The sequence below is a fragment of the Pteropus alecto genome, unplaced genomic scaffold (genome assembly GCF_000325575.1).
Source record: "Pteropus alecto unplaced genomic scaffold, ASM32557v1 scaffold86, whole genome shotgun sequence".
In the NCBI taxonomy this organism is placed as follows: Eukaryota; Metazoa; Chordata; class Mammalia; order Chiroptera; family Pteropodidae; genus Pteropus; species Pteropus alecto.
This window is the reverse complement of record NW_006442109.1, coordinates 3,383,305-3,399,449: the sequence shown is the minus strand read 5'-3', so window position 1 is coordinate 3,399,449 and position 16,145 is coordinate 3,383,305. Positions and strand designations below refer to the sequence as shown.

The 16,145-nt window shown below is 36.5% G+C and overlaps 1 protein-coding gene and 2 pseudogenes across 2 annotated transcripts in view; 1 reads left to right on the top strand and 2 right to left on the bottom strand.

Moving 5' to 3' along the window:
* Positions 1 to 1,205: 1,205 nt before the first annotated feature.
* GCH1 (GTP cyclohydrolase 1) overlaps positions 1,206 to 16,145 on the bottom strand; it is a 40,435-nt gene continuing 25,495 nt past the window's right edge. Inside the window, exons 4-6 of one of the 2 annotated variants that reach the window (XM_025038940.1) lie at positions 5,529 to 5,560; positions 4,490 to 4,569; positions 1,206 to 3,079 (exon numbers count right to left, since the gene is read on the bottom strand). In XM_025038940.1, the coding sequence (XP_024894708.1) occupies positions 2,804 to 3,079; positions 4,490 to 4,569; positions 5,529 to 5,560 (388 nt within the window). In that variant the 3' untranslated portion in view covers positions 1,206 to 2,803. Of the gene's footprint in view, positions 3,351 to 4,484; positions 4,570 to 5,528; positions 5,561 to 16,145 lie in introns of both variants that reach the window. The other variant, XM_006920167.3, reaches the window with a different exon arrangement.
* LOC112469623 lies at positions 6,239 to 6,357 on the top strand (annotated as a pseudogene).
* On the bottom strand, positions 7,808 to 8,312 carry LOC107196277 (annotated as a pseudogene).

Here is a 16,145-nt window from a genome sequence, read left to right as displayed (position 1 = left end):
ACGAAAGTTCAATATGCATATGAGAAGATGCTCAAGGTCACTAATCATCAGAGAAATAAAAATTAAAACCACAATGATTTATCACCTCATACCTGTCAGAATGGCTATCATCAATAAATCAAAGAACAAGTGTTGGTGAGGATGCGGAGAAAAGGGAACCCTCATACACTGTTAGTGGAATTGCAAATTGGTACAACACTATGGAAAACAGTCTGGAGGTTCTTCAAGAAATTAAAAATGGATCTATCTTTTGACCCAGCAATTGCACTTCTGGGTATTTATCCAAAGAAAACCAAAACACTAATTTGTAAAGATCTATGCACCCTTATGTTCATGGCAGCACAACTTACGATAACCAAGATATGAAAGCAACCTAAATGCCTGTCAACAAATGATTGGATAAAGAAGTTATGGTATATGGAATATTACTCAGTCATTAAAAAAATAAAATCCTACCAGTCGCAACATTATAGATGGACCTAGAGGTTATTATACTAAGTGAAATAAGTCAGACAGAGAATGATAAATGCCATATGATTTCACTTATATGCGGAATCTAAGGAACAAGAAGAACAAATCAATCGAAAACAGATTCACAAATATAGAGGACAATCTGGTGACAACCAGAGGGGTGGGAGGTTGTGGGGCTAGGAGAATGGAGTGAAGGATTAAAGAAGTACAAATTAGTAGTTGATAGATGGTCATGGGAATGAGGAGCACGGCATAGGGAATGCAGTCAGCGTTAATGTACTGGCTAAGTGTAGAGCCAGGATGGGCTCTTGTCTAGAAAAGGGAGGGAAATTTTCTTCCACTCCCTGCACTCCTGGCTCCCTGCCCTGGCCCTTCCTGTCCCAGCTGCTCCCACACAGAAAGCAGTGCTAGTTCTCAGGAGGCTACAGTTCCCCAAACTTAGGCTTGGGAAAACAGGAATGTGGGGACCTCGCAGATTGATTCCTCCCTCTTATCCCAGATCTCCCCTTCCCATTACCTCGGGAGGGTGAGGACAGTAATACCCAAACCAAATACCAAAAGATAGAAGAGAGCCTGGGGTTAATTTGTCTTGCCCCTGGGATTTATATTCTAATGGACTGATGGCTAAAAGAAACCCTTATTGAGGGTGCTTTTACTAAAACAGAATACAATGAAAATAGTCAAGTTAATTGCTATGTCTATATTAGTTCAAAAAGAAACTGCTTTCACATGAACAAAGTTATAACATTTTAATAATTTAAATAGTTTAGGAACATACACACACATACATAAAATTCAAACAATTGAATGAACAGTGTATTTAAATGCATCAAATTCTTAAAAATTCCCAAAATGGACTCAAGGCCATGGATATGAAAAAGTAATTTTGAAGTACTACAGACCAGAGTAAAACAGGCAAGGTAATTACTTTGCATTTACCAATAAGATGACAGCCTGCGGATACATTAGACCTTTATGAGAACATTTCTATGAAATATTAAAGCAAAAATTCATTTAAAAAGGAATACAATTAATCTCAGAAAGATAAATTTATAGCTAACAATTTCTTTGGTCCTCCAAGACACACCTGTTTTTACTTTAAAATACCAAACATGAGTTGAAGGCTTAATTCTACCTCTAAATGTCTAAATATTAAACAGGATTATTTTTATGTTAGCTTCAATTTTTAAAGGAACTCAAAAGCAACCACCATTGTACTTTAGAAACTCCAAATATAGAAAAATATACGAAATAGAAGTAGGGAAGAATTTTTTAAAAAATATTGCCCCATCATAAGCCAAACAGCAACAGGGTGGCAGAGATGGGACTGCCAAAGTTAAAGGAAGCATTGTAGTTAATTCTTCTTAAGGTACTGAGATACACTTGAAGAGTACTATGTCAGCCAAATAAAATTCTCCATGGAATCACTAATTGTGTTTGCATTTTTGCAGGAGAGTTGGGTTTTTTGTTCATTTGTTTTAATTGGGCCTATGTTGCCCTGGCAGAGGAAATTTTAAGATAATCATTAATAAGGCAATGGCTTCCTGGACTAAAAGACCTAGACCACTTGAACAGTTACACTGAAGACGAGACCCATGTGGACCACCAGGGAAACCAGTATGGGAGCTTCTGGCATTCTCCAGTAATTGCAGAAAATTACAGTGTATTTTCACAGACTCCAACCATACAGTTGTCATTAGACTTTGGACATAGCTCACAACGCAGTTCACAATTAGTTCGTTCTACATTCTTTCATGTCTGTGGAAGCTATGGTTCTGCGGACCTGAAAGTGATGGATAGTCTCAGAAGTTTCTCGAATTCTTAGAAAAAAATATTCGATAGATTCAAAAAAGTATTGAAGCATCTGCAAGGAACACACAAAATAAGCTCCCAAGAAACTTCAAACGGTAGAATTTTGAGTACTAGTTATTTGCAGTGTCAATGCTAAGCCTTATAAAATAATGGCTTTTAAATAAAGGCAAAGGTATCTACACTTTAGATGGTGTGATATTCTCATCAAGGCACAGAGAGTTAAATATCTAAATCCCTGTATGTTGACATGAGAATAACTCGTAAACAACTCCAGGAACTAATTCCCTATATGTGATTTTAAAAAGAAGGTAGAAATATGCCTTTTTAACTCACAGTAAAATTAAAGACGTAGATATTTCACCACCTTCCCTTGGTGACTAATGTTACAACTAGACAGTTAAAAAAATAAATAAAAAATAAAGTGTCACTGGCAGTTTAATGAACATGATTAAAGTGAAGCCTGTTGGTCTTTGAATTTGCAAAGTAATGCTGCACACTGTACAATAAATTATTTTAAGCACTACAGCATTTTTGTTTGAGGAGTGGTAAAAGCAGTGTCTAGGGCATAGTTTTCTCCCATTCCCAACACTTCTATGCTTTTGAACCAAATTAACATATTATTTGAAGAAAATACATGGGTCGTTTCCCTTCTCAGCACCCTCAGGTTATCTGAGTGGCAGTGATTTTGTGCATTTAACTTAATGCTATTGGCAGTTTGCTTAAATGTTGCCACTAAAAGGTGGCAAGAAGAAAATAGAGGGCCCACCCCTTTATTAAATATATTTATTTGAGTTGCAATAAATAATTATTAAACACAATTAGTGACAAGGAATAAGTTTCACATCTGTTACAATTGAGAATGGAATATACAAACGACTAAGACCAGACAAACGATGCTACTGGAAGCATGATCTGCAAAGCACATGGCGCACACTGAAGTTCAGCTCCTGATGAGAGTGAGAAACTCTTCCCGAGTCTTTGGATCTTCCCGGAACACACCCAGCATTGTGCTGGTCACAGTTTTGCTGTTCATTTTCTGTACCCCTCGCATTACCATACACATGTGTCTACAAAACAAGCCAACAAAGGGGGTTGAAAGAGATAGTTGCTGGTTTGGTTTTTAAAATAAAAAGCAAGCCAAAGACTTAAATCTATTTAATCTGTGTTCACAATGGTCAAGTTTGTCACTTCTTAGACAAATTTTATTTAAAAAAATTTTTTAAGTTTCTTAGTCTTATATAGCTTTTATTCTTATCAATGGTCGAGTGCTTAATGCATCCAAGAGGGCGGCTGGAGGAATGGAATATTCTTCCTAGGTGAAAATAATACGAGGGTCTACAGAGATACAACAACTTCTAGATAAAAAGAAATCCAGAGTGCATACTTGATCCATCCTTAGAACCAAGACAGCACTATGCTAGCTGAGGTGTTCAGAGAAATACTGAAGTATGCTAGTCTCACCAGGCAGAATCCAGAGGGCAGGGATCGCAGTGAGTTTAAGCAACCTGGTGAAGCTGGACGGCATAAATAATAGAGAGTCTCTCAACAGAGAGCCACGCCAGAAGAATAGATGAGAACTTTGCCCACAAAATATGTGCAATTCTCATAATGCATTCTAACTTAAAGAAGTGTCTTCAGTTTCCCTTCGTACCCATTCTTAGCATTCATTTTTAAATGTGTGGCAAAATATTAGAAAAACTCTGCTTAGAACAACAAAGAGCTGAAGAAACCAAGGGAAGACATAAAGCTTTACTTGTGCTAATCACTACCTCTGAGCTTATGACTCACTATTCTTCCACAACCTTACCCAAAAAAAAGATAGAAATGTGTGGCAAAATATTAGAAAAACTCTGCTTAGAACAACAAAGAGCTGAAGAAACCAAGGGAAGACATAAAGCTTTACTTGTGCTAATCACTACCTCTGAGCTTATGACTCACTATTCTTCCACACCCTTACCGATAGATAGATAGATAGATAGATAGATAGATAGATAGATAGATAAAAACAAAACCCATCTCCCATGCCTTGGTTATCATACTAGCAACACAGTAAATGAAAGAAGTAAAAGGGCTTCAGGCTCAGAGATGGAAAATGTGACAGGGTCAATGTGTGGCATCATCCGGTACTAAAAAAAAAGAGCGGTACTGAATTTCATTTTCATGCACCACTATGACATTATTAAAGGCAAATACCAACTCACGTTGCTTCAACCACTACTCCAACTCCAGCAGGTCGCAAGGCTTCTATGATTGCTACAGCAATTTGTTTCGTAAGACGTTCTTGAACTGTGGATGTGACAAGGAGCTGTTTAAGAGTCTGACACAAACACGTGATAGCTTTTGCTGCCTCTATAATATTTGAAATCTTAAAAAGTAGACTTCTCTGAGATTTAAAAGCCAAGATACACCAGATTCTACCAGTTTGCTTTGTCAGCTGTCTGGGCCACCAGGGGCCCCAGTTCAATTCCCTCCCCTGCAGAACAGGTGCTGAGGAGAGCTCAGGAAGCCTTGGCCCCCACCTGCACCACTGGAGAGAAAAATCAGATTAGAATGGCAACTCTCTCTCAGGTGTGCTGTTAAGAACAAAGAATATTGATAACAAGCACCTGCATGAAGCTAGAGCAGAGCAAACGAATGAACAGCTCACAACAGGATTAACAAAGGGGCTACCCTCCAATTATTGAATTGTACTTAGAGCAATGATGAAAACCAACGATTTAGCCTAAATAACGCAGTTCCTGTGCTGAATACACAACTAAACTTTGAATACACACATTCACTGCAGCATTACGTCTATTTGAAAGCTGACAAAATTTCCAAAAGTCTATCAGAGCAGGGATTGGTTGATTAAATCAAGCCAGCACAGCCAGGCAATGGAATGGCGAACAGCTTGCAAAACTAACGAGATAGTTATGTGTATATGGGGAAAAACGGTTAGGATTTGTTAAGTAAAAAAAGAAAAAGTAGGGAAAAACGATAAGTGAAACCTATTATCTATAATATAAGCCCATTTTTAATGTAATAAAAAAATTGATTTTAAATGTTGATATAGTATAAAAATGTGAAGGAATGTATGAATACAACAATGATTTCTGGAGGCTTGAAACAGCAGACTTTTTCTGCTTTATATTCCTATGAGGTTTTAATTTTTAAGTCATATGTATTATACCTACAATAAGAACAAAAAATACCTTTTCCTTTAGAAAAAAAGTTTTTCTGTAAAAATTATAAGTTTTAAAATTTACCTTGTAATCTTCTACTATAGATTTCTACAATCCTAAAAAAAAGAAAGAATTGTTTTAGTTAATCATAAATTATTTGAAGTGAAATTGGTAAGCCTTCCTCATAAGACTAAAAGGACTTTGCTGAAGCAATTGTAGGGTGTGGGCAGGGGATTAAAGCTTATAGGAGGATAGAAAGATACAAAAAATACAGGGAAAGAAGAGAGAAGTCCTAAAGGAGACCACCAACTGTAACACAGAGCGTGCTTCCCTTTGTCCCCAAAGAAAGAGAATTAAGAGTACAGTTCACTTAGGAAAAATACAATTAGAGATGAGTGATTTTAAAGCTCCCAAGTCATCAACTGTGGGCCAAATCTCAAGTGTTCTAATTAATCATATTGTTTAATCAGAGCTTAAAGTTCAAGTTAAAAATAAAAAGACTTATTTGTTAATTAATAGGCAGACCGTAGTCAAGTACCAACTAAATCTATTAGGATAATCAGATTAGAACTGAACAGACTTCTTCAGGCATCTCTTTATAAGATGGGTCTATATAAGCACTCAATATGATTAACTCCCTTCAAGCAAAAGCCATAACACAATCTGTCAAATGATGATTTTCTCCCGTCAGCATCTTTTACTCTAGTTGTGAAATATAAAGATGGCCACGTGAATCACCCATTTTAAAATAACAAATCATGTTAGGGATCTTTCCTTTAAAATTTGGCCTTTTAGTCTACAGCCATGCCATTCTGAGCAAGCCCAATCCCATTTGATCTCGGAAACTAAGCAGGGTTGGGCCTGGTTAGTACTTGGATGGGAGACCACCTAGGAAGATCAGGTGCTGTAGGCGTAAAAAATAAGGGGTTGTAAACTAACAAGGTTTTTGCAATCTGTGAGGCCAACGAAGGGTTGCCTCACCTCCACAAATCCTCCTAAGAATGGGGAAGTAGGAACTGATAGAACAATGCAGTGTTGAAATGCAAATGATTATAGCAGGGTGTGTAGAGTGGGGATAATCTACAGAAATGCAAATGATTATACTAGGACGTGTAGTTTGGGTGGGGATTATTTTAGCCAGCAAATGCGTGCTCTTGTTAAAAAAAAGCAACTTGCAAAAGCAAAATCGCTTTCTACTCCATCATCAGTGGATATTGGGCCTCCCGATCCCAACTTTCTATCTTCTTTCTTTTCTCAATCTCCCACTCAGGATTATTTTCCAGGGCCATGCTGGACGTGGCAGGATTTACCACTTGCTGGACGCGGCACCTACTATATATGATTATGTGGTGAACGGGGTCCCTACGCTCAGAGGGACCCTATTCCTAGTTTTTCCTTTTTTGTTTTCAAGTTAAGAAGTAGGTGAATTTCTGTCTTCTCAATATTGAAGATATTTGTATAGCTTCCCTGGTTAAATATATTTATATTGTTCTTATTCTTGAAGACAATTTGTTGAGAAGTATTTGCTGGAAATAGAATTCTAGTTTGACATTGATATTTATCTATCTTTCAACATTGTCATTGGCAAACCAAAATTGTCAGTCTAATTGCTGTTACCTTATGGGCAATATTTTTTGATGTGGCTGCTTTTATGATATTTGAGTATGTGTGCTCTGCAGTTTTCCATATTGCATCTAGGTGGGGGTTTAATTTCATTTGTTCCGTTTGTGATTTATTAGGCTTCCTGAATCTGAAGACTGATATTTTGCATATATTCTGGAAATATTTTTGGCTATTACCTTCTCTAGTATTGCACCTACCCCATTGCCTCTATCATCTCCTAGAATTTTAATTAAGGGAATATTAGACCTTCTCAGTCTTCCATGTCTCTTACATTCATACTATCCACCCATCTCTGTGTTGCATTCTGTACAGTTTCTTCAGAACTTTCTTTCAATTCACTGATTATTTTTGGGTATGCTAAACTGCTATTCAATGTGAGGGTATTGGACTAGAATGGAGAAAGATATATCTTGTTAATACTATTTTTTTTTTACTTTAAACAATCTATTTTTAAGTAGCAGGCTTCAAAAGCCAGTTCCTGATCCTTAAAATACAGCTATTTATGATGCAAGTATGAGTAATCAACGTTCCCTGCACTTAACTATAATGCAACAGATGCAGTTTCCTAACCAATGGACTATACTCTTTATTGCCCAGTATACCACCTCACATATTTCGGCAAGAAAAAAAACAAAACGCTAAATCTGAATAGTAAAGACATAACCCAATGAATTAGGACAGTTAGCTTTCTTTAAATATTTTTTTGGGAAAGAGGACACCTACTCCATTAGAGGTCTTTTATTTCTTTACACCTATCATGCCATGAATTCTCAGGGAAGGGGTCCCAGCAGCTCAGGCTCTTTTCCATTGGTTCTCACAGAGTGTGCTTCTCTGGGTGGAGCAGGCTGATGCTGTTGAACCCAGGTACCTTTTTCTTTGACTTTCTTCTTTTATCGATCGTTTCCCTTCACACGTTTCAGGAAGCTGTCTTGGCTCTTCTAGTGCTTAATACGCTCAATACGTACATTAATTCTCTTGGAAAAAATCTTGCCCTTGTTTGTTTACAAGAATGCCAACTGCATGCTGGGTAACATTGTAAAGTCTTCCAGTTTTGCCGTGGTAACATTTGTGGGGCATCCCTGTTTGAACAGTTCCCATTCCCTTGATGTCTACAATATCACCTTTCTTGTAGATTCGCATGTATGTGGCCAAAGGAACAACTCCATGTTTTCTAAAAGGCCTAGAGAACATACAGCGAGGACCTCTCTTCCTTCCCTTTGTGTTGGTCATTTTGGCAAATTACTGGTAGATGGTGGTTCCATCTGAAAGGACTATCTTTTTTTTTTTCAGAAGTTATATTTGGTCCTTTTTCCTATCTGCCTGGCTAATTAATTACTTCTCTGTCAACCTTTTGGTACTCTTATTTTCTAGCATACTTGTTGTATATTCTGTATCTGTTAACTTCAGAATTTGCCCTCACTGACCATTTGTTTCTGCTGACTCTGACCCACGGTGGCTTGTTTTCTTTTACTTTTGATGAACTTATGCTCCTTGGAACATCATTCATTGATGGGGATTCTTTGAAGCCTGGATAAAAGTGCATCAGAAAAGTGTGCTTGTTTCTAGGTATTGGAAGACTACCTTCTTGGTGACATTTTAAATTATTGGCTTGGGTTTTTTGGGGACCACATAGGTCAAGTGAATTCTGACCCCAAAGCCCTGTGAATACACACGTATGGACTCTTTTTTCCTGTTCTCCCCAGAACAAAGCTAATAGGTAAGAATCTCCTCCAATTTGGGGTGGAATAGGGAGTACAAAACCCTGACTCTGGCTCCAATGCTGGCTAATTTCTGTGGATCCTCACTGGAATTGCCTTATATTTTAACCAATGTGTGAAAAGTTCATACACATTATATCTTAGTATGCTACACCAAGAGGGAGATCATTACAATCTAGTTTACTTTGCTCCCAGAATCAGTAGTTCTCGATTTTAATCTAAACCATTTTTGTATTCTTGGAGTAAACCTCTCTGGGTTGTAATAAAACAGTACTTATAGCCTGTTCATGTTTTTTAAAATATATTTAGGACTTTGACAACTACAGTCATAAGTGAGTTTAGTCCATACTTTTTTAAATGCTAGTTTTATCAGGCTTCATTATCAGGGCTGGGCAGCTTCATCAAATTAATTATAGAGCTTTTCAGGTTTTCTCATTTCTTGATTTATTTGTAAAGCACAGGAATTCGTGGTTACTTGAAAGTTTGAAAGAATGTCTATTAGATTGACAGGACTATCCCCCTTCCCCTCCCGCCACACTCCCGCCACACTCCCAACATTAATTTGACTTTTTCTAATGGTTACTAGTTTATCCAGGTTTTCTAACTCTTGATTTATTCCTTTCTCTCTCGATCTTTGTTTTTTTAACTTATTCTTAAAGATTTAAAGTTTTTTAAAGCACATTTTAAGTTACCTAGTCTCTCCTTCCAAGATACAAGTATTTATCCTCTCAATCCAACAACCTCCAAGCAGCTTTTTAACCCATTTCCTGTCTGCCCTGAGAATACTTGCTGGCTGCAGCATTTACCCTGAGATAACTCACAGATTACAGTCCTAACCTTACCCCAAAATTTGTCAAACATCTCCCATGCTTCTCAGAGAATTATATCGCGACAGGACTGATGTAGTTAGGACAGCTCATTTCGACAGAAAACATGCCAAATGGTCTGAAAGCAAGGGACTCTAAAGGGGATGACTATAGCCAGATTCTGTGGTAGGTAAACTTATGGCACGGAAATGCTGTTGACAAAAGGAGATGACAGTGTTGTCAACATTCCACAATGATACTGTTACCAAAGTAGACAACAGAAATGGAAAGAAAACTAAGAAGCCATGTGTCATTGTGGATTAGAACAAGAATATGGGAGCAGTGGACTTGGCTGATCAGATGACCACTTCTTATTGAACTGAGCTCAAAAGGCACAAGTTTTGGTATAGGAAATTCTTTCACCACCTTCTAAACATTACAATGCTGAACTCCTACATCCTGTTCAAGAAAGACAATCCTGAGCACACAATCGGCCATGTAAACTTCAGACTGATGTTGATTGAAAGAATGCTAGAAAAACATCCCAAGCCAGGGCAGCAATGTCTTTGAGGTCATCCGTGCTCTGATGATGTCATGCCACTTCGCCTGTCTGGAAGACATTTTCCCAAGAGCATGCCACCAACATCAGGGAAACAGAATCTAACTGGTCGCTGCAAAGTTTGCTGCTCTCACAGCAATGATGGCAAGAACATCCGGAGAGAAACAGAACATGTTTGTGTGGAATGTTATGCTCCGCTTTATGTTGTTCGGTGCTTTTAAACTTACCAGATAAAAAAAAATTATTAAATACTGATCATCATATACATATCTGTTACATTAGGATTAGAGACAAGTTATGTTTAGAAATACCTCCAGGAACAGTTTTTATGTTTTATTTTCACACTGAAACCAGTCAGATTTGCTTTAGCTTCAAAGAGTGTGTTTATGTGAAATTAATGCTGGCAGCAAGCTGCACTTATTTTTCTAAATGGGAAATGGGTTTAAAATGTCAGCTTTGAGGTATAATCGACATAAAAATTGTAAAATTTAAAGTATCCATCACGATGATTTGATACACACACACACATATATGTGTGTGTATATATATACATATGTATGTATATATATGTGTGTATATATATATGTGTGTGTATATATATACATATGTATATATATGTGTGTGTATATATATACATATGTATATATATACACATATATATATATTGTGAAAGAATTCCCCCTATCTAGTTAATTAACATATCCATCACCTCACCTTTTTTTTTTACGAGAACAATGACCATGGGAGTACAGATATCTCTTTGATATCTTGTCTTCATTTCCTTTGGTTATACACCCAGAAGTGGGATTGCTGGATCATGTGGAAGATCTATTTTTAATTTTTTGAGAAACATCCATACTGTTTTCTATAGCAGCTGCACCAATGTACATTCCCACAATGCATAAGGGTTCCCTTTCTGCAACACACTTGTCTTTTTGATGATAGCCATTCTAACAAGTGTAAGGTGATAGCCCATCATGGTTTTGATTTTCATTTCCCTGATGATTAGTAATTCTAAGCACCTTTTCATGTTGGCCATTTTTATATCTTCTTTGGAGAAAAGTCTATTCAGTTTCTCTATTTTTTTTATGGGATTGTTTGTTTCTTTGCTTTTGAGTTGTATGAGTTCTTTATACATTTTGACATTAACCCTTATCAGATATATGATTTGCAAATATTTTTTCCAATTCTGTAGGTTGCATTTTCATTTTGTTGATGGTTTTCTTTTTGTGCACATGTTTTTAGTTTGATATAGTCCTACTTGCTTATCTTTGCTTTTGTTGCCAAATCCAAAACTCATTGCCAAGACTGACGTCAAGGACCCTTATGTTTTCTTCTAAGAGTTTTATGATTTCAGGTCTTAATGTTCAAGTCCTCAATCCATTTTGAGTGAATTTTTTTAAGAATAAATGTTGAATTTTGTCAAATACTTTTCTATATCTATTGAGATGATCGTATGACTTTTATCCATTCTGTTAATGTGGTGTATCCCATCAATTGTTTTGCTGATGTTGAATCATCTTGGCATCCATAGAATAAATCTCACTTGATCATGGTGTATGATCCTTTTACTGTACTGTTAAATTTAGTTTGTTAATATTTTGTTGAGGATTTTTGCATCTATGTTCATCAGAGATATTGGCCTATAATCTTCTTTTCTTATAGGGTCCTGTCTGATATAATATCTGGGTAATAGTGATCTTAAAAAATTAGTTGGGAAGTTTCCCTCTTCTTCTCTTTTTTGGAAGAAATTGAGGAGGCTTGGTATCAATTACAAAATACAGCTCTGCACATAGTGGTATATAGTGTTTGCACCATTATGATTTTCTATCATGTCAAAGGAATTTAAAAGAATTTTAGCTTCCAAATAGCTAGGTTTTAAAAATAATTTTGTATTAATTTCTAGTTCTCTTGTTACACAATCAAGTTTAAGCTCTGGAAAATTTTATTACTCTGCATTGTATGTGTTTTTTGTCCATCTCAATCAAAGATTGGGAGGTAGTTTGTGTTCCCACTCACTCCTCTCAGGTTTGTCAGTTTCTCTATGCATTTCAGCCAGTTAAACTTCATCAAAATAAGAAGACCTGTTTTGTCCCCTTTGATACATTTTGTCTTGACTTTTATTCTAAATTTTTATGGTTTTTTGTTTGTTTTTTTTTTTAAATAAATGGGACATAGTCGGGTACTGGATTTAACCCAATGAACATCTTATTTAAATAACCTGCTTACTGGTCTTACAATCTCTGTGCTAGGTCCTCTGTTTTCTCTTTTGCATTAAGTTTTCTCTCATCTTCTTCCTCTGGCAACTGGGAAAGTAACGTGGTGACATTTTTGCAGGAAGAACTAATGGATGGTATAATTTAACCCTTGTAAATCTTAAAATAATTTTCGATGCCTTCATATAACCTGATTTGACAAGCTTGACTTGAAACCAGGCTGCCAATTCTCAAGTGTGGCTAGAACAAAGAGCAAACAGGAGATGGAGGCAGATCGCAGTGAGACTTGTTAGCTAAAGTAAGGAATTTGAACTTTACCTTAAAAGCTATGGGGTGCTAGGAAGGAGCAGTATCATCAAATCCACACTTTAAAAAGAACATCCTAGCAGTAAATGAGAGCAGATTTAAGGACCCTGAGAAATTAGAGGCCAAGAAGAGTTAGAAGTTTAACCTATAATGCAGGAGGAACAAAAGAAAAGCCCAACAGAGAAAGGCAGCAGAATAGCAAGAAGACAGCGCGATAATGGGAGGGACGTAGGGAGGAGGTCAATGAGCATGCAACAGCGATGGATGGACTACCCCTCACTCTTTGCCCTAGAATATAGTCCAGATGGAGCAAAGGTTTAAATATAAAAATAACCCAGAAAACGTGAGTTTATGACTACATTAACGTTTTTAACTTCTTTATGGAGAAATAATACTATAAAACAAAATCAAAAGACAAATGATAAGCCTGAAAAAATTATTTGCATCACCTGACCTAACTGCTTTAACATTCAGAGAGCTAGTACAAATCAGTAATAAAAAGGCAAGTAACCCAAAGGGAAAATTAGCAAAGGCTAAGTGCAGGAAGCTTCTGGAAAAAAATCACCCTCACTCTATTAAGGAAAAGCAAATTAAAATAATAAGTACCATTTTTCACTTATCAGTTTGGCAAAGATTGAAAAATGTGATGAAAGTGTTGGCAAAATGTGCAGAAATACACATCATTTATCTATTATTAGAGTATAAATTGATAAAATCTTTTTTTGGACAGCGATTTGGTAATATCGAAAATTCAGCTACCCTTAATCCAGCAAATTTTACCCAAGTACTTTATCTTATAGGTAGACTCAAAATATGCAAATATATAAAAATACGTTCACCATTTTTTTTGACAATGGCCTCAAACTATAGACGATACTTAATTATATCAAAAACTGGTTAACTGAATTATATTAATCAAAGAATTACTATGTAGCCATTAAAAGGAACTTGGACTTTTTGGTCTAAAAGATGTCCAAGGGATCTCAATGTAAATTAAATTAATTTAAAAAAAAAACAATGTAGTACAGAATGTATTTTTTTTTTTTTTGCTTTGTTTTGTTTTGCTAGTTTTAAAGAGCTTTATGTTTGCGTTTACATAGAAATTTTCTAGAAGAATAGTAAAAGAAATATCTAGTTTTAACTCTGGGGAATGGAAATAGGAAAGAAAAGCTTTCCCTTTACTCACTCATTTGTATTTTAATTTAACTGGGAAGTATGTTACTTTTATAATTGAGAAAGAGGAAAAAAGAATGTTCACTTTGTAATCTAATGTCCACCCTTTTTAAACTATCTCTCTTTCACTCCTACCTAAATCTCTTATTTTTATCAATCAAATCTGCTCCCTACCCCACTGGAATATATCTTGCTCCTACCCTCCTATTTACCTTTGCTTATGCATTAACTATGCCTACAGTAACTTCTCTTCCATTTAGAATTCTGCTCAGCCCTCTACCTCTGGGTCTCCTCAGCACTGCCAGCCCACAGCCATCTTGATTCCTCTGACCTGGGAGCTCCAACGCAGGCATTTCTATGTCACCTGCTGCCTCATACTCTCACCCTCCTTGAGGGCAGTGGCTATGTCTTACTTCTCTCAAGCCCTTTCACAGTTGGCGCTCAATAATAGGTTAACCATGGCTACCTGAGGTGCTACAATTCAAAATTCAAGATTTAATTATGTTCACTCAATTATTCTAAGGCAAGAAAATTAATACATGTTCATTGGATTTTCAGCAACAAAAGGAATTTCTATCCAAGCTAATTTTACTCTAGTATTCTACTAGAGTTAAACTGGATCAACTCACTTCTGGCATTTTCTTGTTACTTAAGGCTTTGCTGTTTGATATTTGACTTCTGTGGCACTGAAAGGTCATTCATTTAAAGGCAAGCATATAACAAACTTCACATACAAGAGTAAAATGAATGGTAAAGTTTTGCAAAGACATTGAGCTTGCTTTATTCCCCTTCATCCTCTAAATATTCCTACGCCTTACAAGGAGTAAGCCATTGTATTAAATCTTAGTCTTCTTTTCCACTGAATAGACTGCATATTCAAAATTTTTTTACAAAATATCAGAAAGTAACAAACTCATTCTTTGGCTTAGTGTTCCATTTTTCCCCTTAAATTTTAATCCTATTAGTGTAAGGACAAATCCCTAGGCTAATAATCAACTCCTTTGTATTGTTTCATAAAAGCTTAATTATTTGAGATCTTTCTCTAGGCAAGGAAATAACCAAAGATTATTCCCTTCTACCCTCAAGTTACCATTTACTCTAAGATCTCACTAGATCACTCTAGAATCCATTTCCATAAAGTGTTAATTATGGTCTATCCAGAGTGGTCTTCTAGAGAAGGCTCCTTATCTTAAGACCAAGGCCCAGTGTGGTCTGCCAAGCATTTTTACAATATGAGAACTACCCACTACACACCTTTCACATACAATCTGTCACAGGCATCAGCAGTACCAGATTTTCTATAGGGGAAAGGTTTATGGTTGGCAATAGAAATTATAGTAGTATTAATTACCCCCATCACTACTAATACCCTTTTTCAGCCAACCCTTGGCACTGGCACTAGGTACAGATCACTGAAAGGTGGCAAGATGGTTCCGGATTTGTGTTAAGAGCCTTACTGCAGTGAAGCAATTACAGTTATGATATACTAAGATCCTTTCATGGTACCAAGTAGCCCTGCCTGGTGGCAAGGCTGCTGACCAGGAATAAGGTCAGAAACTAAGGGAGTTAAATTTTTCTCCTCTACTTGGTTTCTCTTTAATCCCTAGAGGAAATGAATAAAAAAGTGGACGTGAAAACAAAAGTAAAAAGAACAGCTATGGAGAGCAGCTGTCAAACTGTTGGGTGGTTTCTATAGATTCTAACGCAGAATTGATAAATATCTAGACCACCATTTCAAGACTTTGGTGAATCCCAGAGTCTAAGTGGAGAAGAAGCAGAAACACATCAGAGCCACAGAACAGTCAGTTGGTCAAAAATATTCATTTACTCCAATTTTGATATGGTCACTATAACCTCAATCAAGCTACACAAACTTGGCTTGGTTTATTTTAAAAAGCTGGTGGGGAGGGCACCTGACGTATGATCATCACCTATTCCTTCATTCTGTTCTTTACTCACAACACACACACACACACACACACACACACACACACACACACACACCCTCTCAGTATTTTACCAGGACTTACTAATTCTATACAAATTACAATAGGGAATATTTAGAGGCATTAGAATATTGGTTGATGGGTGTATCAGAGCTATATGAACACTGACCCTCAAGTTTACTTCCAGTTAAACATAGATTACCATGCTTGTACATCACCTCTCCTTTCTAAATCCCAAATAAAAATGGTAACAAAGAAATTTTTTAAAAGGCATGAACCCATAGGATAAAGAATGGAAAAGAAAACTATATCAGAAAGGAGAGATATGTAAGAGAGGGAAGTAAGCATTGTCTT